Raw genomic sequence first — 27,965 nt, forward strand, 5'->3', positions numbered from 1 at the left:
GAACGGGCTCTGTGCATTATCTTCTCCTTTAGTTTGTAGGAATGCATACAGCATATAATGTCTCTTGGCGAATTATCGGTTGCGCGGGCTCTATTAGCCCTGTGTGCCCTGTCGAACACCATGGATTCCGGCGCTTCCGGTCCCAATATGTTTCGGAATAGCGTCTGTAATTTGGCCTCGACGTCCTCTGTCCCTTCTGGTTCAGGTAGGCCGCGGACCCTTATGTTTGATCGGCGACCCCTGTTGTCAAGATCTTCCGTTTGGCGTCTTAAATGTAAAAGCATATTACCTTGCCTGTGGATTGCAAGGTTTGAAGCTTCCACTCTCTCCCCTATAGCTTGCACAGAGTGTTCAGTAGCCTGCACCCTGGTGGCCTGTGCTGTAAGTTCAGCCCTGAGCGTGGTTACCTCTGTGCGGATCGCCGCATGCAGGGTGTCAGATAGAGCTTTCATGTCCTCCTTGGTAACCATGGTTGCCATGGTTGCTGTCAGGGCTCTTATATCGGCGCTGATGTCAGCCAGCGAGAGTTCAGCCGGCTCAGAGGCATGTGTGCTGACCGGGGAGTCGGCCATGTTTGCGCCCGCTGCCACGTGGCGACCGGTCGTCGACGGTGCCAGGTACCCGTCCATAGGACCAGCTTGGGGATTGCTCGGGTGAGTCCTGGGGGTTTGTGAGCCGTCTGGGCGTTTTGTGCGCCCCATTATCGTGCCGTGCTGCGGTGTTAGCTTTGCTGTTAAGGCTGTGTGGGACGGAGCTCTTCCCCTAAGCAGCCATTCTCGCTTGCGGCCAAACCACGCCCCCCTTCTATTATTTTTCTTATTACATTTGGTGTATACTCCCTCTCAGGAACAGATCTTTCCCTTTTCCTCTTCCTCCTTCTCTCTTTTTGCAATTTTCTAAATACTTTCATTAGTCCCTGGCCTTATCGTATAGTTAGGATAGCCTTATGCCTATCCCACGCATACTTTAACTCCCTCACTGTGTTAACCTCTACCACTTCTGCTGGAAGGCTATTCCATGCATCCACTACCCTCTCAGTAAAGTAATACTTCCTAATTTAAGACTATGTCTATATGTCCTCTTGTTGTGGTAGTTTTTCTTCTTTTAAATATAGTCTCCTCCTGTATTAAAACTATTTAGAGACTGAAACTTCCAGACCACACGACGTGTCTATTGAAATTGTTATAAGAGGTTGTTTGTCTCTATTATCTTCAACTAGAAGATTGATTATCCTTCCAACATGTCACGCCTTCCGCATTTATTGTGTTGGTGGTCCTGGTTGGGTTTGAACCTGGGTCTCCTGCATCCCAGCCATATACCTTATCCTTGGCTCCACGCATCTTTAGAATATATTCTCTGAAAAGGCAGTGTTTATATTTAAAAGCCTACAGATACCGGATATAGTGGACACCAGAACCGCTGCATTAAGCTGTCGTGGTTCTGTTGACTGTAGTGTCCCTTTAAGAATTGTATTTTTGTCGTTAGTTTAAAAATCCTGGTTACTAACTTTTTATAACTGTCCGCTAGGTCAAAGCAAATTTGTCAAGCCCTGAGTTATATAATAATAGTGTATAAGAGTTGATACAGTATACAAGAGCAATTTAATATAGTATAAAAAGAGTTGGGGATAGAATGTGTGGGAGGTTTAATTTAGAGTAAAGAAGATAAATAATATACATTATGGCAAAGCAATATTTTATATTATAGCAAAGCTGAGGTACAGTATAGCAGAGCATGAATATAAATTACAGCAGAGCTGAGCAATAATGTTACTAATCAATAATGTGTGCTATAGTAAAGCGAGATACAATATTACTGACAAGTATAATATTAAATAGCAGAGCTGTGATACAGTCTTATTAATCAATTATATATGATTTTTCAAAGTTGAGAAATGCTATTACTGACAGTATATTATGGTAGAACAGAGTTGAGAAACAGTCTTATTGAATAATAATAAATGATATAGCAAAGCTATAAAATACAATACAGCAAAGCAGAGATATATATTACTCATCAAACAATTTACAGCAGAGCAGAGATTTAGTATTACTGATAAATAATATACAGTATAGCAGAGCTGTGGTATTACTGATCAAAAGTGCATATTAAGATATTTACTTAAAGGACCACTATAGGCACCCAGACCACTTCAGCTCAATGAAGTGGTCTGGGTGCCAGGTCCTTCTAGTTTTAACCCTGCAGCTGAAAACATAGCAGTTTTAACTGCAGGGTTAATCCAGCCTTTGAGTTAATCCAACATTGAGTAATGCTTTCCTATGGGCGGTTTGAATGCGCGCACGGCTCTTGCTGTGCATGCGTATTCGGATCTGACGTCGCCAGGGGGAGGAGAGGTCAACAGTGCCGAGGGAGCCCAGCGGTGGAGAAAGGTAAGTGGCTGAAGGGGTTTTAACCACTTAAGCCCAGTGGGAGGGGGGTCCTGAGGGTGAGGGGGCCTAATGACCCTAATGACCAAGTTTGTTTTCCTGGCACTATAGTGGTCCTTTAAGAAGTAAAGCATGACAAGAAAAGGCAATCTATAAAATGGCCGAGATACAGTACATGACAGCTGATATTCATTTGAACCTCTGCGCTCTCGTATCTCACCTGACAAACTGGGAGCTCTGACTTTGAAATTTATCAAATTCTCCTGGCACTGTCCAATGATTCCCAGGCTGGGGGTGTTAGACAAAGACACAAACATAGCAAAGGCATCAAAATGAGGACTTGAATACATAATTCACCTCTATTGTTAAAAGCTTTATATTGATTTAAAACAAAAAATACCAACAACAGCATATTGACAAATAACAATATTAGTATATAAAATCAGTGACTTTTAGCAGTGAGGCAAACAAGGCATTTGCCTTGGGCGGCATTTTCCAGGGGGCGGCAAAAAAGCCGCCCCCAAATGCCCAGGGCAAATGTCTTGTTAGCCTTGCGGCTAACTGACAAGCCAGGCAGGCAGGCGGGTGGCGCTGGCAAGGGAGCACTTTACCCTGAGCTGTCTGCTCAGCTCCTGTGTGTGTGTGCATTTAGAAGGCAGGGCAGGGGGGGAAGGGTTGGGTGGGGGTGGCGCGTGGGGGTGGGGAGGCGCCTGACTTTTGTCATGCCTAGGGCAGCACAAAACCAGGATACACCACGGTATAAAATAATTAATCATATGCAAAGATCCCACTAGCTTTGATGATTGGGATTCTATGGAACTGCTAAAAGATTGGACCAAAACTAAAGGTTGGCTCATTATGACATTTTATTTGCGTGCTTTATCTAGTTTGTTCTGGCAAGCATGAATATTTACACTAAATTACTCTACACATTCTTTTTTATGCAGATCTAAACTTGTATTCAGCTAAAACACACGTCGTGGATTGTGGATTATGTACAGGATTCATTATTCAGTAAGTTGCTGTATGTCTTGACATTGTCTTCACAGGGAAAGTTTGTTTACAGGTTCACTGTAGAACTATAGCTGGTATTTGAAAATTCCTAACACGTTCCACATGGCCACGTGAGTCCCCATGGAATTAACCTCCGCTTTGACACTGCTTGTAGGGCTCTTCTAAGTCCGATATAACTTGGCAGTTTACTGTATTATTAACAGTGACAACCAGTCCACTACAATGTACCCACGTTCATGCAAGTTCACGCCTGTCCTAGTTGATCTATATTGTAAAGAAAATCTCCAGAGACCATAGCAACTTCATCTCAATGAGGGCAGCATTTGTTCATGGCATGTTTAAGGCAACTTGGACCATGTCCAGGTACATTTGCTGTGCTAGGTTTATCCAGCCAAGGACAGTAGTAATACCTGATCAAGGTTGGCTCGTAACTTTATCAACCATGATTATTTTTAATATAATATATATCACTGCTTCTAAAGTGTGTGTATTTGTATGAATGATGCTTTTATATCATTATGAAAGGAACACTATAGTGTTCGGAATACAAAGATGTATTCGTAACACTCCAGTGTCCCTCTACCCCATGCCCCTGGCAATTAAAGGGTTAAAAATCCATTAACCAAGAGACCTCAGTGCTGGTCCAATCTCGTCTCCTCCGATGTCATCGTGAGGAGGAGGCTGATGCGCATGTATGGCTAGTGCTGTGCATGCATGCATTAGGCCTTCCCCACAGGAAAGTACTGAATTAATGCTTTCCTATGAGGTTTTGCAAGACGCTGGATGTCCTTATGCAAAGTGTGAGGATGTCCAGCTTTGTTACACTTTTCCGTTAAACTCTATGAAACAGTAGGAAGCACTTCTAGTAGCTGTCTGATAGACAGCCACAAGAGGCCCTCTTAATCCCATAATGAAAACAATGTAGATTCTCTAAAACTGCAATATTTTCAGCTGCAAGGTTAAGGGGACAAGGAAAGTGCACCCAGGCCACTTCAAGGTGAAGTGGTCTGGATGCTTAGAATGTCAATTTAAACCAACAGTGTATACTATGTTGCAGTGATTGTGCATCTGTACCGGGCCAACTTTGCACAGCAGTTTCAGTTTTCCCACTGTTTCATCATCGCTAAGCCAAAACTCTGAGTTATCATCAGAGGACACTGCAAACTGGAAGTCACCTGCAAAAAGACAAAACAGGAGGTTATCAGGGATGTAAGTGTGAGACCTTAATACAGAAAACCTGGTATGTTATTTCTGTGTGCACCATTTATAGTTTATTATAGGACAATAATGCATACAAGGGGTTCTGGATGTTTTGTAATAAATCATGAAGCCAAAGGTTGAGTAGTTTGTAAATGTTTCCAGAATGTTGACTGAACGAACCCTAATATGACCAAATAGCTCCAGATAGCTCCTGTTATTTACAATAAGTCCAGTAATGATATTTGAGTTGCTGTATTAGTCCAGTAGTAGAATCAAAATAACGAAGTACAGTATTGCAGTTCTTTTCAATACCCATTGTGTTGGCATTGGTGTTATTGGCAGTCACTCTGCTCACAAATTACTTGTGTAACATCTGACAATTCCTAACGTGGGAGCACACAAGCCGGGTTATTCATAACATGAAAAGTCAAACTTAATTAACAGAGAATTGCAATTAAAGGTCTCAATAACTAACCTAGAAGGATTCTCTAAGTAATCTATGCTTTCAGTTAAGTTACGTTGGCCTTAAATCTGGAACTCACTTTGAACTCATACATTAGTACATAACACGGTAGGTGTTGCAGGATCCACTATGTTGAAGACATAGCAACATAGGCTAAGAAAGTTAAGTAGTAAAAGCAGGGTGAGTGGAAAAATTGCATGAGAAGTATTATAGGGAGATGGCATAAAGGGGAGAGGTAGATGTGGTATTAAAAGGGATAGGGAAGTGGTATGAAATTGATCAAGAGTGGCATGATAAGGAGAAGGTGGACACAAAGAGGAAGATGAAAGATACGGCATTAAAAAAAGCATGAAAAGAGACTGCAGAATAATAGACATGTCATGAAATGGTACCATCATTGGAGAGCAGAAGAGATTTCAGGAAGTGGAATGGGCGATGCCATGTCAGACACAATGAGTAGATTAATACAGAAGGTACCCAGAGGGTAGAGATTACATTAAATAAAGAACTGGGGCATGAAAGTAGAGACGTTTGTCTAGCTGATGGCGTAATAAAGGTAGGCAGGGGAAGATGCTTACCAAATCAATAACATATTTTGTGACTAATATTAATATATACATGCAGAAAATTGAAAAGGTCCTATAACCAGAACCCTAACTACTAAATGTGCTACTCACACTGTGTATTGTTATATAGTATGCAGAGTTTATTTTCTGTTCAGTAGAGATGGATGTAAGTACAATATCAGCTGTAAAGTAGAAAAGTCAGTTTTACATACTTTTAATATTTTGATTCTGGGCTGCCCTCATGGATGGGATCAGTGTGATATGCATAGATTCTCTTTGTAATTGGAACGAATGAGCAAACGCATTTTAGAGACCTGAGCGAGGATTACCAAAGGGCAAGCTACTGAACTCACTAAGCTTGTGCCCGTTCTCAGAGCTTTCATATTCTCAAAACCATTTTTGAGACTGGGGACTAACGAAGGGCAAACTACTGAGTGTCCCTCGGCTTTTGCCTAGTCTCAGAGTTCTCATATTCTCTGTTTTTTTTGCAATGCATTTACTGAGGTTCTGCCCAAGTCAAAACGGTAATCCAGACGTGGACCCCATGCTTACAGTGCCCAGATGCGTCTCGCTGACGAGGCCAAAAGAAAGCCAAAACGATCATCTGTGGTTGCTGTATCTCTCATGCAGAGAGAACTCACCAGCATTTCGGTTCTGGACTGCCTTTATGGGTGAAATTAGTCTGATATGCAAATTGTATAGGTTCTCTTTGCAAAGACACAAATGAGTTAAAACATTTTCGAGACCTGAGTGGGGATTTACCCAAGAGCAAGCTACTGGATTTCTCTAAGCGTTATCCCATTTTCAGAGCTCTCATATTCTATGTTTGTGTTGCAATCCTTTTAAAATCAATACATTTATTATGAATAAACTCCTGAGTTGAAAATTGGCTTTGATTTCAATATATTTGACATAGTTTAGTGAACCACATGAGATTTACGGTGGTATTTACTAAAATGAGAAATGTTGGGAATTTAAAGTGAATCCAATGTGATTTTCAACCTTAAGACTAAAATAGCCAGATTGGGAAAAATCCCTTGGTCTGCTATGCTTCCAGTTTAGCTATTTTAGCCTGAAGTTTGAAATTCACTTTGAATTCACTGAATTACGGACAATTATCACAATAATAGATACATTTGTATATCTCACCATCTGTGACTGGATGCAGGTATCCAAATATGCGCAGTCCGTAGTTTGTCCACTGGGGGGTGACAGCCAGCTTGTCAACTGTGGTACGAGTCTAGAAACAGTGAGAAGAGGCATTCCTTAGAGTGTTTGGTGACAACAAATTATAGTCAGATACAGTGTTGCTAAAGTGCTTTAAGTAGATCATGTCAATGTGAATAAACGTAGACAATCAGGTCTGAAGTCTTCTTTGTTAAAATTAAATTGTCTTTATTATAGCCACCACTGCTGTCCATTTCCGTCTTTGTCTAACCTAGGTGAAATCCCATATACTAGTTCTGAAATTGGATAAATCCCAAGGGTATCAATTAACAATGTAACTGCACAAATCTGAATAAATTCCATTATATCCCATTTAAAGACATTATAAAAATGGGTCCTGATTTCATTATAGTGCAATATGTCAAGATCACATTAAATCATGTCTATGTAAAATCACAGTAAAAAGTTTGTAATTTGTATGTATGTGATAATAATGAAATTTGATTAAAATTAAATTAGAGACTAGTAGTTAAACAGCTGTACTAAAAGTGTCAAAACTCCATAAATAGATCTGAGTGTGTTTTTTTTTGTTTTTTTGTTTTTTAAACTTGCTTTTGTTTCGATAGTCTGAGTCAAGTGACCACTATTCAACTTAAGTCCAGAATATATCACGTTTGAAAATGCATTCATTTTTTTTCCTCTTTCCTAATAAGGAGGTTTAAACGGAAAGCCCAATGTATTTTATAAAACAGAGCACAATACATATTTATGAACAAATGAGTAAGAGGGAAATTATTGTTGACTAAATACATAGCAAATACGTAAACAATGCACTTGTCCTTAAATCAATACCATAGTCTTAGGAATACAAACATGTATTCCTGACACTAGAAACATAGAATGTGACGGCAGATAAGAACCTTTCGGCCCATCTAGTCTGCCCAATTTTCTAAATACTTTATTAGTCTCTGGCCTTATCTTAGAGTTAGGATAGCCTTATGCCTATCCCATGCATGCTTAAACTCCTTCACTGTGTTAACCTCTACCACTTCAGCTGGAAGGCTATTCCATGCATCCACTACCCTCTCAGTAAAGTAATACTTCCTGATATTATTTGTAAACCTTTGTCCCTCTAATTTAAGACTATGTCCTCTTGTTGTGGTAGTTTTTCTTCTTTTAAATATAGTCTCCTCCTTTACTGTGTTGATTCCCTTTATGTATTTAAATGTTTCTATCATATCCCCCCTGTCGCGTCTTTCCTCCAAGCTATACATGTTAAGATCCTTTAACCTTTCCTGGTAAGTTTTATCCTGCAATCCACTAACCAGTTTAGTATCCCTTCTCTGAACTCTCTCTAAGGTATCAATATCCTTCTGAAGATACGGTCTACAGTACTGCGTGCAATACTCCAAGTGAGGTCTCACCAGTGTTCTGTACAATGGCATGAGCACTTCCCTCTTTCCACTGCTAATACCTCTCCCTATACAACCAAGCATTCTGCTAGCATTTCCTGCTGCTCTATTACATTGTCTGCCTACCTTTAAGTCATCAGAAATAATCACCCCTAAATCCCTTTCCTCAGATGTTGAGGTTGGGCTCTATCAAATATTCTGTACTCTGCCCTTGGGTTTTTACATCCAAGATGCATTATCTTGCACTTATCCACATTAAATGTCAGTTGCCACAACTCTGACCATTTTTCTAGTTTACCTAAATCATTTGCCATTTGGCTTATCCCTCCTTGAACATCAACCCTTCTACATATCTTAGTATCCATAGTTTTGAAAGCACTGTTTAGGTTGTGGGCCCCCGTCTCATTACTAGGTAAAACTCACCTTTTTTTTTGTGCTGCGCCTTTCTCATTGCTCCTTGCCCAGCCCCGCTCTGCCTTTTTGGCTGAGATAATCAAATTTGACGATCTCAGACGATTCAATGCTTCCCCATAGGAACGAACTGGGAGGCTATTGTGCAGCAAAATGCTTTTATGCGCCAACAGCATCTCCTCATAGAAATGCATTGAATCAAGGCATCTCTATGGGGAGCGTTCTCTATGGGGAGCACACTGTGCAGCACTGACCTAGCAAGCACATCTAGTGGTCATCTTAGTGACTGCCCCTAGAGTTGTTCTTAGGCAGAGAAAAGGCATTGTTTACATTAGAAAGCCTGCAGGAACATCCTATGCCTATACACAACAGAACAACTACATTAAGCTGTAGTTGTTCTGGTCACTATAGTGTCCCTTGAACGTGCAAATTTTACTTTTTCAAACAACAATGCAGTAAGCAAATACAATTGATAGGATCTTTCTTATTTTGGTAGCAAGATAAACAGATGTATACACAAGTAAGTTTTAACCCCTTAAGGACACATGATGGAAATATTCCATCATGATTCAATTTTATTTCTGAAGTTGTGTCCTTAAGGGGTTAATAAAGCAAAGACACCATTTTATGATTGGCATCATTATTGCTTTGGGGTTTATTCCCATAAAAAATAATTGCAATTAGTTAATGACATATTATTAGTTGATATCATATTACACAAAAAAAATAGTGTGCCTTATATATAATTAATTACCCTACCTACTCCCTAATGTTTGGGTTTGGGATTATGAACAAGATTTAGGCGTGGCTCTGTGGCTGTTTGCTTTGCTATCGTTGACTCTGATGTAATTTGAAGAGTAAGCAGTCTCACCTTCCTTTATATTTATACTGTGTGATTACTAGTGTTTGCCTACAGATATTAAGAAAAATTGGTTACAACACTCTGTAGGTGCCAGCTGGAGGCTATTGAGGAGTAAAAAATACACAGGGGTGGAGGTGTATTTATTAACCTGTGAATTGAGCACCAGCTTTGCTATATCTACACTAAAAAGGTTAAGTTGTAAATAAAGGAGAGGCAGACCTTTTTTTTTTTTTTAAGCTTTGCAATTTTGCCCTAAGTATTGACTTTTGCCAGGAAATAGATAGGAAAGTGACTTAAAAGAACACTACAGTGTTAGAAGTGCAATACTGTATTCCAACACTACAGTGTCCCTCTTAAATAATGGTTTAACCCCTGAAGGTGAGCCAGTGCCAAAGACCTCCTGGCACCATAACAACTGAATTTTGACAAAGTTGTAATGGTGCCCGGGGTGTTGTTTTAGGGCCAAGATCGCTGAATTGGAAAAATTCTCGAAGTCAGCTATGCTTTAAGTTCAGCTAACGTTGGTTTTACATTTAAAATTAACTTTTAAATATATTAAGAACTTTTATTTAAAAAAAATGTATTCTTTATTTTAATAGTACAGTGATCAGTACAGGCTATTGTAGTGGCAGATGATAAGATGGATAATTTCAATGTTCAAACATATAAGGTTAATATGTACTGCACTTTTTTGTTTGTTTGTAATAAAACATGCTTATTCCCAGTAAATCAACATATGAGTAGAACAGGCTCATCTTTTATAGCTAACTACATAGGCGTGCGAACGGGGGGTGCCTGGGCACACCCTAATCCCCGTGGCACGCCTATGGATTGAGACCGGCAGGGGAGATCTCAGGATCTCCCCTGCCAGCTCATGCAGAGCTGGCACTATCCGAGCGCCGGCTCTGCTCTAAGCCTCCATGGGCCGGTGGGGAGATCAAAGCTCTCCCTCCGGGCCCAGAGCAGCATGGAGGGAGGCAGGAGAGGACCTGGGGAGCTCTAGCTTGCAGCTCCGCCAGGTTCCCCTCGCGAGGTCTGAGTGTTGCCGCGGCAATGCTCAGATCTCACGAGAGTGAACTCTAGCCCCGCAGGCTAAAGTTCACTCTCCACTGGACCACCAGGGATGTCAGCAGCATGGTCCTCCCTCCCTACATAAGGTAAGAAGGGAGGGAAGATATTAACTAATCTGCCTCCACCTCACAATCACCCAAACATACAGAACACACACATACAGCACCCTCACACACACAGCACACATACAGCACCCTCACACACACAGCACCCACACACACACACAACACCCTCACACACACAGCACACAAGCAGCACCCTCGCACATACAGCACCCTCACACACAGCACACATACAGCCCACAAACAACACCCACACACATACAGCACCCTCACACACACAGCACCCACACACATACAGCACACAAACAGCACCCACACACACACACAGCACCTACACACATACAGCACCCACACACATACAGCACCCTCAAACACAGCACACACACACAGCACTCTCACACACAGTACACTAAAAGCACCCGAGCAAACACACACATCACCCTTACAAACACACAGCACCCTCACACACAGCACACTAACAGCACTCTCACAAACACAGACAAACAGCACACACACACAAACAGCACCCTCACAAACAGCACACTAACAGCACCCTCACGAACAGACAACACCCACACACAGCACACAAACAGCACCCTCACACACACACACATCACACAAACAGCACCCTCACACACACACACATCACACAAACAGTAACCTCACACAGCACACTACCAGCACCCTCACACACATCACACTAACAGCACCTTCACACACATCACCCTTACACACACACAGCACCCTCACACAGCACACTAGCAGCACACACACCCGTGTATGTATGTGTGTGTATATATATATATATAGGTATATATATATATATATATATATATATATATATATATATATATACACACATACATATACATACATACACACACATACACATACATACATACATACACAATGCAATAGGCTGTGCATACCTATGGCTAACTATAATGGAAAGGAAAGGTCAATACTCAATTTAGCATGTTGTAGTAAACTAGAGGAGTAACGTTAGATGAGCTTGCTAACAGATAACACTATGCAGACATGCTGAGGTGAGTTAGAAAAGTAATAAGGAGGAGACAGTATTAATTAACTGAAAGACATGGGAAAAATATGCTTAGTGCCTCTCATGAGAGTTGTGATTCCACCCAGAGTGGCTCTGTGTAATATGAGTAAGAGTGATATTCCAGACCCTCCAGAGTGGCTGGAGACATGCTATAGACAATATGCATCATGCATTAACGTGGGTTTCCTGCCTCTCCACCTATGCCCTTCTGTGGCAGGGCACAGTCCCATTTAGTGGGGTTGGTCTGCCAGGCAGGCATGGTGAAGGCTGACAAGGTGGTACTTGGTTGGTAGGTCAGGTAGTGCATGGTGATCTGCTGGCTGCTGCTCAGCTCAGCCCATTCGGGGGACCCCTGGTCAGGTTTGGACCGGTCCCTTCGCAGTCCGTGTCGGTGTGTTGCTTTTCCCCAGCGCTGCCAACGTCGTCTGTGCCGCCTGAGGCCATAGTGCCGGTAGTGGCGTGTTGGTCGTGAAGGTCTCAGTATGCCTGTGTGGGTGCTTTTCCGGGCGGGACATGTGTGACCGGCAGGAAGTACTTGGTTTTCAATTGCAACCAGAGTGCTGCAAAGTGGCTGTCCAGCTGGAGTAGCAGTCTGGATCTCTCCCCCATGTGTATCTGGGAGCACGCGGCCGCCGCCATGTTGGATATGCTGTTCTTTCCTGCAGTTTGTGTCATGGCATTACTGCAAGTCTCCCGCAGTCGTGGATAGCCCTTCAGATGGGGACCAGGATAGCCCCCACCGGTCCAAAGGGGGTGGGGAACGTGGCAGCATAGAGAGTTCTGTCTTGAGGGTGCTCTGCATGGAACAGAAGAGCGGCCGCCTCACCCATCCAGAGGTTCCAGTAGGCCTCACCCAGTTCCTCGGGAAAAACAGCTGGGGCCGCTATGTGGACCCTTCATAGGGTACACAACGTTTGGCGGAGTTCTGGTAAGTCCCAGAGGGTGCTTGGGGACAGCTCCCAAAGACTGTATGTTGCAGGAGATAACAAGTAGCGGAGGAGCACTTACAAGATGCGTCCACCCGCCATGATAGTTAGGTCCCCCCCCCCCTGAAATTCACTTTTAATCCTCTTTGAAGTCTCACTTTAGTGAATAACCCTGTGTGTCTTAATGAAGTCCTTTTGGGACATAGATGCTCCCCTCATCAGGTTTAACTGGTTAATGCTGGAGCAGTGTAATTTGAGTCAAGTTTAGATGATAAATGTCTGCACTAGAACTAATGTCTACTAATTGTATAATTAGTGGAAATGTTGATATTTAACTCATGAACACTTCTGATCCCTCACACGGGAGAGGCAGAGTTCCATTCAAAAATAAAAACATTTTTCTAGTACAGTCAATTCTCATATAAAACAGACCCAAACTATATTGCTCCATCAGTAAAAGTACACTCCAAGCACCTATGCTTCTTTAAGAGTTTATGATACAAAATGATCCCATCTCCCTGCAATCTGTTCCATGTGGTTGCAAAGATTTACTAAAATTATAGATTTAGAATTATATTATAGACTAAGAATAAACTCAGTCATGTCACAGGGAGTATCGAAGTTCCCCTGCTCTTACAAGTACTTGCACAGAGTGTACATGCACAGATCATGTATGATATATGTAGTGGAGCTCCAATACCAAGCATAGGTATCTCCGCTATACCTTCCTCCAAACTGTATAATAATCCAAGACACTTTCCCCCCCAGCAACTAGACGACACATAGTTCTGGGAGTCAACTGATTTTGTTTTGGCCACACACAGCCTTTATGTATTGACCCCTAGCATGGGGTCTCCCTATCTAAAATACAAGGGATTCCCTCCCAGGATTCACTGTTTCTGAGAGATAATTGCGTGAGAAAACTATAATTGAATTATCTCTTAGTTTAAAATATTAGCATGTTATATATTCACAAATGGATCTCAGACATTGTAGTAAAATAGAACTTCTCTTTACTTCAGTACACACACATAATGACATAACACAAGAGAGACTAACAGAACAGAACAAGTGGATAACTTCACTATGCTGCCATCTACTGGAAGGTGGACTGCATAAACCCCAATACATAACATTCCTCCCCCCTAGACCTCAAAGTCTTTGAGATAACTGGGAGGTTTAATATTTCGCCTTGGGCGCCCCAAAACCATGTTTAGAACTGCTTCACCTGGATCTTCAGTTGTGCCCTTCCCTTCTTCCTGTGCTCTGTCAGATGGACCGCACAGAACTGGTTCTTCAACAACAACTCCTGGAGAACTGAGACCTGCATCATCCAGTGGTTCAACATCATCTGGTATGACAGAAAGCCCAGTATGACTGGGACCGGCAGCAGGCACAATCTCATCACTCTGTTCCCGAATCTGATTGACATGCCTTCGTAATATTCTACCATCAGGAATTTGTACTTTGTATGACAAAGGTCCTGTGGCCACAAGTACTTTTGCAGGTATCCATTTAGGCCCAGAAACATAGTTCCTGACGTAGACAGCATAGACTATAGTTCTTATTGAATTGCAATTCCTGCTTCTCTTGTAACTCAGATGTCAAATCAGGATGTAAATGATTCAGACAAGTTTTAAGACGCCGGTTCATAAGGAGCTCTGCTGGACTCCTACCAGTGCTTGAGCAAGGTGTCATATGTTGTTGCATAAGGAAATTTGCAAGTCTACAATTCCAATCTGCTTCAATAATTCTCTTTAATGAGTCTTTGGTAGTTTGAAACATACGCTCAGCTTGACCATTTGATGATGGGTGAAATGGTGCAATCGTAACATGTTGAATAAGTTCACTAGCCATGAAAACTTTGAATTCTGATGAGGTAAATTGTGTTCCATTATCAGACACATTGTATCTGGCAACCCATGTGTAGCAAACAGCCTCCTTAGAATCTTTATGACTGTGACTGAGGTAGCAGATGTAACTGGAACAACTTCTAACCATTTTGAAAAGGAGTCAACAACTAAAAAAAAACATCTGTCCATGAAAAGGGCCAGCAAAATCTATATGTAAACGGGACCAAGGTGACCTAGTCACTTCCCAAGGATGTACTGAGGCTTTAGGTGGAGCATGATGAGTAGATTGGCATGGTACACAGTTCTTCACCCACTTTTCAATAACTTCATCCATTTTAGGCCACCAAACATAACTTCTGGCTAAAGCTTTCATGCGAACTATTCCAGGATGTCCTTCATGAAGAGCATGCAATACTCCAGCTTGTCCTGCATTTGGAATTACCACTCTGTTTCCCCATAATAGGCACCCTTTATAGGCAGATAGTTCATGTTGGCGCACTACAAATGGTTTGAACTTGTCTTCCACTTTTGATTTGGGCCACCCCCTACAAAACCCAGTTGAGCACACGGGACAGCAAAGGATCCTTGTCAGACATACAAGCAATGTCACTTGCATGTACTGGAGGGTTTGGAATGGATTCCAACATGAGTACCTCAGACATAGGAGGAACAAGGAAATCAGGAGAAGGCAAAGGCTTAATCCATCAGCATGTGTGGAAAACTGCATTTCAAAAACGACATGTATTATGCCTGTGTTTTCCACCGCAACCATAACAAGTTCCTTTTTGGAGCTGTGACATCAGTGCGTGGTGATAAGTCTTTTGATTTAACATCAGTCTTTTTCACTAGATTTATTTCAGGTGAGTTCTCTTTGCTGGAGGAGGATTGTATCTCTTTTGAATGGACATATGCAGTCTCATTTGCAAGAGCTTCCTCTTGTGCAATAATAAAAGTTAAATTCTGTCTTGCAAGAAGTCTCCTCTGCAGTGCTTCATTTTGCACCCCACACACAAGCCTGTCCCTTAACAAGGATTCTTAGCTGGTATCAAAATTGCAATTTTCTGACAGCCTGCGCAGTTCTGCAATGTATGCTGCAATGCTTTCACCTGGTTTCTGATTTCGTCTATTGAAATGGAAACCCCTCACTGTTTCAGATGGGGTGGGTGCTAAATGATTTTTTAACAGTGCCAGTATTCCTTCAAATGAGTAGTCTTGTGGTTTAGCAGGAGATATCAGTGAGCGGACAGTATCAAAGGTCTTAGATCCAATAACACTCAGTAACACAGCTCTCTTCTGAATAGCCTCAACCACCTTATTAGCTTCCAGGAAAAACACTAACCACTCAGCATATGAGTCCCATGAGGCTGGATTAGCCTGACCAAATTCCTCCATGTGTCCCAGAGAAGCCATGCTGGAGATATTTGTAGATAATGGAATTCCAACAGAAAAGTTTTACTTCCTCTATATATATTCTGCAGTGTTCATTTACTGACATCCGATCCTCATTGCCAGTTTAAAATATTAGCATGTTATATATTCACAAATGGCTCTCAGACATTGTAGTAAAATAGAACTTCTCTTTACTTCAGTACACACACATAATGACTGTAATGGACCGTTTCAGCAGACAAGGGGTTAAAATCCGTTTAGGCGTTATTCCCCTTTCAGATATAAAGGCAGCTACTGTAGAACACCAAACTCCCGAACTGGATACAAGGGAATGCACCAAACTCCCGAACTGAATACAAGGGAATAAGGTAGCACTCCAAACTCCAGAACTGGAACCTCACGAATAGCTGCTAGCAGACGAACAGGAAAAGCACCCAAGCGGCTTACACTCCTGGCAATCAGTCTCTAACAGCATACAGTAAATCCCCCCCCAAGAGGGTCAAGCAGTGGTCTAGTTTATTATGGGCTACCTGCCCAGTATTTATGCAGGTCTCCCACTTGGTGGACACTCCCCTAGGGGACCAAATGGGAGACTGTAACAAAAGACAGACAGGTATCAATTTAGGTATCAATTTAAAACACAGACATGTCACACATCCCCAGATAGCTGGGATCTGAGCGCACAAAACTACCGAATAGCGCTCAGATCCTATTCACACAGTTCAATTGCCATGGAGCCAAAGTCTTTAATTACAGTACACGAATAGGCTCCATGGCATAGCTATCTGGGTTAACACATTCACATAACAAAAGTACCGGATGAACATGTATTTGTTAGATCTGTACGAATAAGAACCAGGCGGCGGATGGCTCAGCGGTGTTTGTGCAAATAAGTGTCTGTTTTTAGTTCCAAAGTTTAAGCGCTGAACACTGCTGGCCGTACGGGACTTTTAAAATGGCCGCCGCCACGTGTTCGGTAAATGAACAAAGACCACCCTGCATTCTTCAATTAAGCTGCGGTTAACCGCAGCTTCAGGGCGGTCAATTGGCGGCACACTCCAGCTCCCGGGTGGTCGTTCCTTCGGCAGTTTGTTCGGTAGGTAAAATCTACCGAACACCCTGGCAGAAAGGCACGAAATAGCCTTTCTGCAGGGAAAAATAAAGCCTTTTAAAGTCTGGTCCATAGTCCAAAGGCAGCAGGTGGGCAACCAGGCTTCTCCAATGCAATGTGGCGTGATTGCTCTCGTCACAGTGACATAACACAAGAGAGACTAACAGAACAGAACAAGTGCATAACTTCACTATGCTGCCATCTACTGGAAGGTGGACTGCATAAACCCCAATACATAACAGATACAGGAAAACATACAATATTTCTAAAACACTCCAAAAACACATTTTAATAACATAATAACCACATGAAAGTCACATCACCGAATAGCTTGGTTCTGAGAGCCCACTTTGTCAAAATATCGCTCAGATCCCTTTGGTGGTTCTGGAAGAAGTTTTGACTGGTTGGCCACAAGGTGATGCCCCAAAACAGTTCCAGAGAAAACAAGGCAACAACCGGTCATCTTTCAGGGTTTCTCGCACAAACAGCGACGAATGCATCCCCTGGCTGTTAGGGAGTGAATGTTCCCCCTGTTTGGTAGTTCATGTCTCCCGAACACCGTTCTCATAACTGTTCGGGAAGTTGGATGGGCAGCGGTACTAGTTTCCCAGATGTTTGCAGGAACATGTATCCGAAAATACTTCCACGCTGTTGACAACCGTGTACCGCTGCCTGCATTCGGGAGGCAAAATGGACACCAATTATTGAAACATGTGTGTTTAATTATACGAACAGAGGCCACACAGGGAAAACACTTGCACTAATGACCAGTTTGTGGTTAGCAGTCAGGGGTGGTCGGTGGATAGAAGGTGCGAACAAGGGGACCCACACAGAGTTAGTCCGGTAAATGAACAGGGAATAAAAGTGTAGTTAGGTCCACTATTCTGCTACAATATAAAAGTACACGCTACAGTTTATAGACTTTGAGAAAAAGTATGAGACTAACTTCACTAATATTAAAACTTAAAAAAACAACTTATTTTGTCTTTGTTGAACAGCGCTTTATGAGATGATCTTGAAATTCTCAAAAAATACAATGGAAGGCCATGATTGGAGAAATCACTGTCATTTCCTGATATCTGATATCACTGTCATTTCTTGATATCTAACTCAGAATGCTTCAAACACTAGCCCTGTATGACTACTAATCCATAGCTTCCTCCTCTGATAAAAATAGGTGGATTTGAAATTTGTGCTAAAGAACTTACAGTAAGGTCAGTGGCAATAAAGAACAAGCATTACAAGGAAGAAGTAAGGTATAAGCATTTAAGTTCCCTTTTCCCACTATCTATATATGTAAATATTTTAACTGTAAAACATGATTTCTTGTGTTGCTTCAAAGCCGTGACAAATGAGTCATGCCATGGTAGCGAAAGATGGTTCTCTATCCTGTTATATCTGAGGAGCTTACTGTTGTTGAGTCTCCCTATCCATTAATTACCCTTTACAATTGTTAATACAGGCATACTAAACAATAAGGCATATCTGTTACACACAGTATGAAACTATAGAAACTATTAACCTTTTACTAACTTATATCCATTAATATATATCCTGGTGATGCAAACCTACTAAGTCAAACTCTTTATATCATTCTGTCCAAGTCATTGTAGGGTATAGCCTTTATATTAATGTGTTCCATGTCAAGAAATGGTTGGAGTTGTGACTGTAGGGCAGTGAATACTCACATGGGGGTACAGAGGAAAATGCAGGTTCCGTCGAAGTTGCTTAATTGTGCTTCCACACCAGTCTTCAAAGACATGGAGGTTGACCTTGCCCTTGAGCTACAGACACAAGAACAATATGATGCTATGGGGCAAACAAAATCTGGACCAAAGATTTTCAACTATATAGAGTCAATAACACATGGCGTGAAAACACATGTTGTTTTGATATGAAATCAATATGGGGTCCCCTCTACTGATTCCATATGATGTTTCACACACAACAGGCTGCAACGACTATTGGCTACCAGAACAGCTAGTAATGTTTCAAATTCAAATATGGCAGGGCACAGCAAAGGATACATTTATTTACATGCACCTCAAAAGTCTAAAACATATATGAAATTTGATCCCCTTTAAGGGACCATTATGCTTTTAACAAATCTATTAATTCATAGTTATAAAACATATAGTTTAGCTGCTCTTTAAAGGTATACAAAAAAGCAATGTTAGAAATAATCTTTATCAATTTAAGAAAATTAAACATATGTAAATTCGCAAGCCATCAAATGTAAATTTTAGTTTTACTTTTGTTGAGTCTGGGTATTTTCAATCATGAAGACAATATATTTAACCAAACATAATGTTTTTAAGGTCCTATAATGTTGTCTAAATATAAAGAATTTGTCTCTGCTAGAATCAAGCTACATCAGATGGGAATTATGATTTGATCATCTGAAAAGTGACTCTTTATTATAATAAAAGGTCAACATAGTTGCTATTTTTTTTAGCCTGTCAAACAAGTTTTTTTGTTGTTGTTGTTTTGTTTTTTACAATCTTATACCCTTTAACCCCTTAAGGACCAAACTTCTGGAATAAAAGGGAATCATGACATGTCACACATGTCATGTGTCCTTAAGGGGTTAAAAGTATTGGACTGTGATTTTGCAAACTTGAATAGAGCAAAAAATAACATTAAAGTTAGAGGAAAAACTATTATATACAGAGGATTGGTTAATACAATTAAGAGTGGGGCCCCTCTGATCCTGAGAGCTGGGATTATTTCTCACAGGGGAATGAATCAATGGGGGATTAATTTTACTGCATAATAGGAGCATTGTACTGTTTTCCTCCCAACACCTATACACACTGAACATTGACACACCCTCTGTGAAACTGTCAAATCCTTGTCTAGCTGGTCTGAACTGCTGATCAAATAGTAAGTGTATAGCAAACATAGATGCCTATTCACTAAATACCACATTGTACTAATTTCAAACTGACTTGGAATGTGAAATTCCCTTTGAATAACTGAAAATTCACTCTTTACACTCCCTGCAAATGTAACATGTGGAAAGATCTATGTGTTCACTTAGAAGCTATATACCGTAAATTATTATAATTATTTTTATTTATCAGTGACTAACCCTATTGTTGCTTTTAATGTATCCATATACTGTGCACAAGCTAGCAGAATACATTATTTTATTCACATCATTCTGTTTTAAATGAATTAAGTATCACATGCCATTATTTAAATGTTACATACTGAAGACTTTAATGTTCCCGGTCTCCTGTCAGTTTGTAGGATTTAAGTAGCTTAGGTGATCATACAAGGTGGATAAAACAACCAATCATTTCTTGCTTACCTCTGGTTTCCAGGGCACTGAATGGTTCCAGGACTTGCCTTCAAAGCGTTTAAGCTGCAGATAAAGCATGTATAAAATATAAGTGAGCTGAAGAAGGCAGGAGGAATGAGTGTTAGCCAAGGATGACAAAAGGCTGAAAGCTTTCATTCTGCATATTGTCCAGTTATCTGTTTCATTAACATTCCAGACACGGTATGGTACCCGCGGACTACAGGTGATACTCGAAAAATTAGAATATCGTGCAAAAGTTCATTTATTTCAGTAATGCAACGTAAAAGGGGAAACTAATATATGAGATAGACGCATTACATGCAAAGCAAGATAGTTCAAGCCGTGATTTGTCATGCCAAGTACGATGATTATGGCTTACAGCACATGAAAACCCCAAATCCACAATCTCAGTAAATTAGAATATTGTGAAAAAGTGCAATATTCTAGGCTCACAGTGTTCTATTCTAATCAGCTAAGTAAACCATAACACCTGCAAAGGGTTTCTGAGCCTTTAAATGGTCTCTCAGTCTGGTTCAGTAGGAATCACAATAATGGGGAAGACTGCTGACCTGACAGTTGTGCAGAAAACCATCATTGATATGAAAAAAAAAATGTACTGTATAAAATCCCAAAAGGACCAGGAAACAATGCTAAAACACCCAAAAGTGTACCTCACATACACCAATCTTATATGATAAAAAGGGAAATCTGTACTACCCCAACAAGTGACAGTACAGATTAAAGGGGTAGCAAAGCAAATATCATGAAAAATACAACCTGTGTATAAAATAACACAATTGCTCCAGGAAATCTAAAATATATAAAGAAATCACACAATAGTGAAGTATGTACAGAAATGAGTGGTTCAATCCCGGAGGTACAGGAAAAACAATAAGAACAGGAAAAAAACAAAAACATAACCATAGAGACTTTTAGAGACCAGCTAGAGACTTTTTATGTTTTTGGCTTTTTCCTGTTCTTATTGTTCAATTTACCACAGAGGGACTCCTTTCTCCTGGGTACCACTTGTTAGTGGAGACAAGCTGTTTTTACCTTTCATTGATGTAAGTGCATTTTGTATCAATAAATTCTCCTTTTGTTACAATACTGCTCTATATATCTCTTTTCCTTTGAGGATTGGATGTCCTAATATATGCTGCTGCACCACGCCGCATATCCACTCTGAAGGAGACGTTTTTCTACATATGTATACTCTTTGGAAGGGAGATAGGCGCAGATCTCCAGCATGTTCTTGTAAGTTCTCTACCTCCGGGATTGAACCACTCATTTCTGTACATACTTCACTATTGTGTGATTTCTTTATATATTTTAGATTTCCTGGAGCAATTGTGTTATTTTATACACAGGTTGTATTTTTCATGATATTTGCTTTGCTACCCCTTTAATCTGTACTGTCACTTGTTGGTGTAGTACAGATTTCCCTTTTTATCAGAAAACCATCATTGACACCCTGCGTAAGGAGGGAAAGCCTCAAAAGGTAATTGCGAAGAAAATTGGATGTTCCCAAAGTGCTGTTTCAAATCACATTAATAGAAAGTTATGTGGAAGAGAAAAGTGTGGAAGAAAAAGCTGCACAAGAAGCAGGGATGACCGCAGCCTTGAGAGGATTGTCAGGAAAAGGCCATTCAAAAGTGTTGGGGATTTTCACAAGGAGTGGACTGAGGCTGGAGTCAGTGCATCAAGAGAGCTACCACACACAGACGGATCCTGGAGATGGGCTTCAGATGTCGTATTCCTCTTGTCAAGCCGCTCCTGAACAACAAACAACGTCAGAAGCGTCTTACCTGGGTTTAAGAAAAACAGACCTGGTCTGTTGCTCAGTGGTCCAAAGTCCTCTTTTCTGATGAGAGCAACTTTTGCATCTCATTTGGAAACCAAGGACCCAGAGCCTGGAGGAAGAATGGAGAGGCACACACTGCAAGATACTTGAAGTCCAGTGTGAAGTTTCCACAGTCTGTGTTGATTTGGGGAGCCATGTCATCTGCTGGGTCAACGCAGCCGTCTACCAGGAGATTTGGAGCACTTCATGCTTCCTTCCGCAGATGAGCTTTATGGGGATGCTGACTTCATTTTCCAGTAGGACTTGGCACCTGCCCACACTGCCAAAAGCACCAAAGCCTGGTTCAATGACCGTGGGATTACTGTGCTTGATTGGCCAGCAAACTCGCCTGACCTGAACCCCATAGAGAATATATGGGGCATTGCCAAGAGAAAGATGAGTCTTCTTTCTGGTCTTCCATAACACCTCAGTAGTGCCACAGGCAGATAGTTTCCATGCCACGCTGCATTGAGGCAGTAATTGCTGCAAAAGGGGTGCAAACCAAGTACTGAGTCCATATGCATGCTTTTACTTTTCAGAGGTCCAATATTGTTCTATGTACACTCCTTGTTTTATTGATTGCATGTAATATTCTAATTTACTGAGTTTGTGGATTTGGGGTTTTTCATGAGCTGTAAGCCATAATCATCACACTTATGACAAATCACGGCTTGAACTATCTTGCTTTGCATGTAATGCATCTATCTCATATATTAGTTTCCCCTTTTTACGTTGTATTACTGAAATAAATTAACTTTTGCACGATATTCAAATTTTTCGAGTATCACCTATATAGCATCTTTGGAAGCACTTGGAATACAGAGTCGTGCATTGATCAGGCTAGGTTACTAATGTTTAACTCTGTTAAAGTGAAACGTTTAACGTTTGTTAAAGTGAAACGTTTGTCTGAAATACCTGGTTTTCTCGTAGCAGAGATTCATGGCAATTATTTCAAACCATATAAAAAATTCCTGGAAAACTGCTGAAGAAATTTAAATATACCAACATAGCACAGTTATTTTTATTATCTGTATATCACATACAGATACACTGACACACATATAAATTCTCTGGAACACACAGAGAACACACAAAGATAACCCTTGTGTTGAGCTTAATTTTCCACTTCATTTAAGAAGGGCACCATGGCCTACATTTACCTAAGCAACAACATACACACTGAGATCATTAAAACAGGGTTTCTGATTATATAAATAGTCACTGATGCATGATGTGTATGTGTTGGAGGACCTGCTGTGTGCTCTGTGGTCTCTATGGTGCTGGAGAGGAAGTATATTATCTTGTCTTTATTCTTGTGAAGAAAAAAACATACTTTGGTTCACAAACTTTACTTACACCGACCACCTCCCTGGCTCATTAAGCTCAAAGAAAACCACAGAAATTATTGCTCTACCTCTGTGGCCGCCGTTCGTATAACCCGTACGAAATAAAACACGTACTGGAGAAAATGGCGGCCATCTTGTCGCACGAAAAGAGGCAGCGGGACTTGGTCGTTGAGTGTCTGGAACTCCAAGTCGGACACTTGACTCCGTGAACACCGGTCAACTTCGCAAACGCCTGCTTCTTTTCACGGGCAAGCCAGGAGAGCGATGTTCGGTAGGTTTGTTCACATGAACCCAGTGAACAAACGCTACTTATGAGCCAGGGGATCCGTTCATGGTTTTGTTCAGTTTGGGACTCCCGAAATTGACCGACCACTGCCCGTTAAACTATGGAACTGTTTTGGGCTCCTCATGAGCGGTCGATCAAAACTTTACCCTGGTGGCGATTCGGCTGTGTTCGTGGGATCTGAGAGCTATTTGGACAACTTGGGAGCTCAGATCCAGGCTATCCGCATGTGTCTTCAGGGACTCTTACCTTATATGAAATACTTGTAGGAAGTGAGAGCTTGTCACTTCCTCCCAGCTAACACAGACCAAGCCACATGGGAGGGGCATGGCCAGAAGACAAGAGGGGCGGCAGACTAGGAGAGGAGCAATCCCATAGCTCCCAAGAGCCCCAGTCAGCAGAATCCACCCTCCTGCTGTATATATATATATATATATGTATGGAGTGTCTGTATCTGCATGTGTGTCAGTGTTTGTATGTCTGTGTATCTGTTTGTCTTCCAGAAATTGATTATTTCATTTCAATTTATTATTAAATTCACTAGAAACTATAGAGAATCTTTTTGTAAAATATGTCACAGCACGTCTTAAAGGTGAGTTAGTCAGGAGAGCTAGAAATGCAGAAAGTGGTGCAACACAAGCATTTCCAACAGGGCCGCCACCAGAAATCCAAATACCGCCCACTGGGTCCGCCTCCAAATACCGCCCACAGGAATACACACACAGACACAAACACACACACTGATATAAAAGGACATGGATACATACTAACAGACACACATACTGAAACAGACATACACGCATACAGGCATACATACTGACACATGCTGAGACATACACACAGGCATACATAGTGACAGACAGACACATACTAACATACATACAGACACACATGCACGAGGACATAAAGACACATACATACATACACACACACATACATCCATACACACATACATTCATAATGGCATACAGACATACATTCATAATGGCATACAGACATACATACATTCAGACTGACATACATGCATATATACAGACATACTGACAGACATCCATACACACATAATGATATGCAGACATACATTCATACTGACATACATATATACATATATAATGACATACAGACATATATATATACATACATAGACATACATACAGACTAGGGGTGCACCGAAATTCCGGCGGCCGAAAGTATCGGCCGAAAATGGACCTAATCCATTTCAGCCGATATTGGCACATATCTGCAGAAAATGCTGGGCTGCTGGGCGGTCGGGAAGCGCTGGTGGGCGGCTGGCGAGGGAGCACTTACTCTGAGCTGTCTGCTCAGCTCCGTCATATTCCGGCTCCCAGCCTCACTCTGAGGCGCGCGAGGGAGCTGAGCAGACAGCTTAGAGGAAGTGCTCCCTCGCCAGCCGCCCGCCAGTCAGTGCCGCTCGCCCAGCAGCCACTGGACCACCAGGGAGGAAGAGACACCCCTCCCCAGCATTCCCAAAGGTAAGGAGGCTGGAGGGGGGGGGTGTTTAAATAAATTTTAAAAAACGTGTTAATGTGGGTGAGTGTGTGTTAGTGTGTGTTAGTGTGTTTCTGTTAGTGTGTTTGCCTGTGAGTGTGTGTGTCTGTTAGTGAGTGTGTGTGTGTGTCTGTTAGTGTGTGTGTCTGTTAGTGTGTGTGTCTGTTAGTAAGTGTGTGTGTGTGTGTCTGTTAGTGTGTGTGTGTCTGTTAGTGTGTTTGCCTGTGAGTGTGTGTGTCTGTTAGTGTGTGTGTCTGTTAGTGTGTTTGCCTGTGAGTGTGTGTGTCTGTTAGTGTGTGTGTCTGTTAGTGTGTGTGTCTGAATGTGTGTTTGTCTGTTAGTGTGTGTATGTTAGTGTGTTTCTGTTAGTGTGTTTCTGTTAGTGTGTTTGCCTGTGCGTGTGTGTATGTTAGTGAGTGTGTGTGTCTGTTAGTGAGTGTGTGTGTCTGTTAGTGAGTGTGTGTGTCTGACTGTGTGTGTCTGTTAGTGTGTGTGTCTGAATGTGTGTGTCTGTTAGTGTGTGTGTTTGCCTGTGAGTGTGTGTGTCTGCTAGTTTGTGTCTGCTAGTGAGTGAGTGTGTGTCTTTTAGTGAGTGTGTTTTTCTGTTACTGAGTAGTGTTAGTGTGTCTGTTAGTGTGTGTGTGTTTCTGTTAGCTAGTGTATGCGTATCTGTCAGTGAAGTGACCACTTCCTCCCAGCAGCACTTGTGGCTGCTTTTTTTTTTTTAAAGGGGCCCGGTCGCACTTTACCACGGCCACAGCGCTGACCGGGCCCCTGAAGATATAGGGCCCATCGGGTGGCCCTAAGTGTGTGGGCCACCCTGGGCGGCCGGGCCCCCCAGGGTCGCCGGGCCCGTGACAACCGTTATGGTTGTCACCCCCTGATGGCGGCCCTGATTTCCAATACAAAACACTGAGAAGCATATCATAGGAAACAAATCAGCTTATCACAGCAGCCAAGACAATTGCACACAAAAATTGACAAAAATAAAGAATGTTTTATTTAATCTCATCTTAAAGGAACACAGTGTTAGGAATACAAAGTTGTACACCTCCCCACCCCCCCGCAATCAAAGAAAAACACTTACCTGATTCCAGCAACTCGGTGCTGGCTCCATCTCCACCTTCTCCGATGTCAGTGAGAGGGAGAACTTATGGAAGACTGCCACCAGAGGCAGTCTTAATCCTGCAATGGAAACATTGCAGTTTCTCTAAAACTGCAATGTTTTACATTACAAGGTTAAGGGGATATCTGCACCCAGGCAAATTCAATGCAATGAAGTGGTCTGGGTACTTATAATGCCCCTTTAAGAACCTCATGATGGTCTATGTTGTCTAGAGCTTTAACTCTAAGTGCAGGGCTTTAACATCCTGTAAAAGCATAGACTGCCATCAGGGGTGTATCCTGGTTTTGTGCTGCCCTAGGCAGCCACCAGCCCAGGATGTCTGTTAGCCGCAAGGCTAACAAGGCATTTGCCCTGGGCGTTTGGGGGCGGCTTTTTTTGCCGCCCCCTGGAAAATGCCGCCCAAGGCAAATGCCTTGTTTGCCTCGCGGCAAATACGCCCCTGACTGCCATGCAGTAAAAGTACCAGCAGGGGTTAAATCACTGCTGGTACCAAGTTAGTGGCCCATTTTCTTGGATTTCAAGATCAGAGACAACATGGGTTTACTTCAGGGAGATCATGCCAAACTAATCTTATTGATTTTTTTGATTGGGTAACTAAAATTATAGATCAGGGTGGTGCAGTAGACATTGCTTACCTAGATTTCAGTAAGGCTTTTGACACTGTCGCACATACAAGGCTTCTCAATAAACTGCAATCTTTAAGTTTGGATTCCAATATTGTTGAATGGGTAAGGCAGTGGCTGAGTGACAGGCAACTGAGGGTTGTAGTCAATGGAGTATATTCGAACCATGGGCTTGTCACCAGTGGGGTACCTCAGGGATCTGTACTTGGACCCATTCTCTTTAATATTTGTATTAGTGATATTGCAGAAGGTCTTGATGGTAAGGTGTGTCTTTTTGCTGATGATACTAAGATATGTAACAGGGTTGATGTCCCAGGAGGGATAAGCCAAATGGCAAATGATTTAGGTAAACTAGAAAAATGGTCAGAGTTGTGGCAGTTGACATTTAATGTGGATAAGTGCAAGATAATGCATCTTGGACGTAAAAACCCCAAGGGCAGATTACAGAATATTTGATAGAGTCCTAACCTCAACATCTGAAGAAAGGGATTTAGGGGCGATTATTTCTGATGACTTAAAGGTAGGCAGACAATGTAATAGAGCAGCAGGAAATTCTAGCAGAATGCTTGGTTGTATAGGGAGAGGTATTAGCAGAAGAAAGAGGGAAGTGCTCATGCCATTGTACAGAACACTGGCAAAACCTCACTTGGAGTATTGTACGCAGTACTGGAGATAGTATCTCCAGAAGCATATTGATACCTTAGAGAGAGTTCAGAGAACTCGGCGCAAGCTAGGAAGCGTCCATCAACGGAAGGTACTCGGTCGGAGTACAGGTGATCCATTACATTCAGTAACAGGAGATCAGAAATATCACAAATACTCTATTGGGCTAAACAAGAACCACAGCAAGGCAATTGGGACAAGAATTGCCATGGTTTTAAATACCAGTGGCTCTATTAGTATTGGAATACGTCAATTTGCTTCTGTTTTCCATTATCTGTCTATGAAATATATATGTGTGCCAAATGACTATAATGATA

General features: G+C 41.7%; 1 protein-coding gene across 1 annotated transcript in view; it reads right to left on the reverse strand.

Annotated features, from left to right (window-relative positions):
- The window catches only part of B4GALNT3 (beta-1,4-N-acetyl-galactosaminyltransferase 3), a 140,340-nt gene that overhangs the window by 78,145 nt on the left and 34,230 nt on the right, over nt 1-27,965 (reverse strand). The window contains exons 3-7 of the mRNA XM_063447700.1: nt 20,268-20,321; nt 18,643-18,738; nt 6,780-6,870; nt 4,476-4,576; nt 2,608-2,675 (exon numbers count right to left, since the gene is read on the reverse strand). Of these exons, the coding sequence (XP_063303770.1) occupies nt 2,608-2,675; nt 4,476-4,576; nt 6,780-6,870; nt 18,643-18,738; nt 20,268-20,321 (410 nt within the window). The remainder of the gene's footprint in view (nt 1-2,607; nt 2,676-4,475; nt 4,577-6,779; nt 6,871-18,642; nt 18,739-20,267; nt 20,322-27,965) is intronic.

The sequence above is a fragment of the Pelobates fuscus genome, chromosome 3, assembly GCF_036172605.1.
Source record: "Pelobates fuscus isolate aPelFus1 chromosome 3, aPelFus1.pri, whole genome shotgun sequence".
NCBI classification, from domain to species: Eukaryota; Metazoa; Chordata; class Amphibia; order Anura; family Pelobatidae; genus Pelobates; species Pelobates fuscus.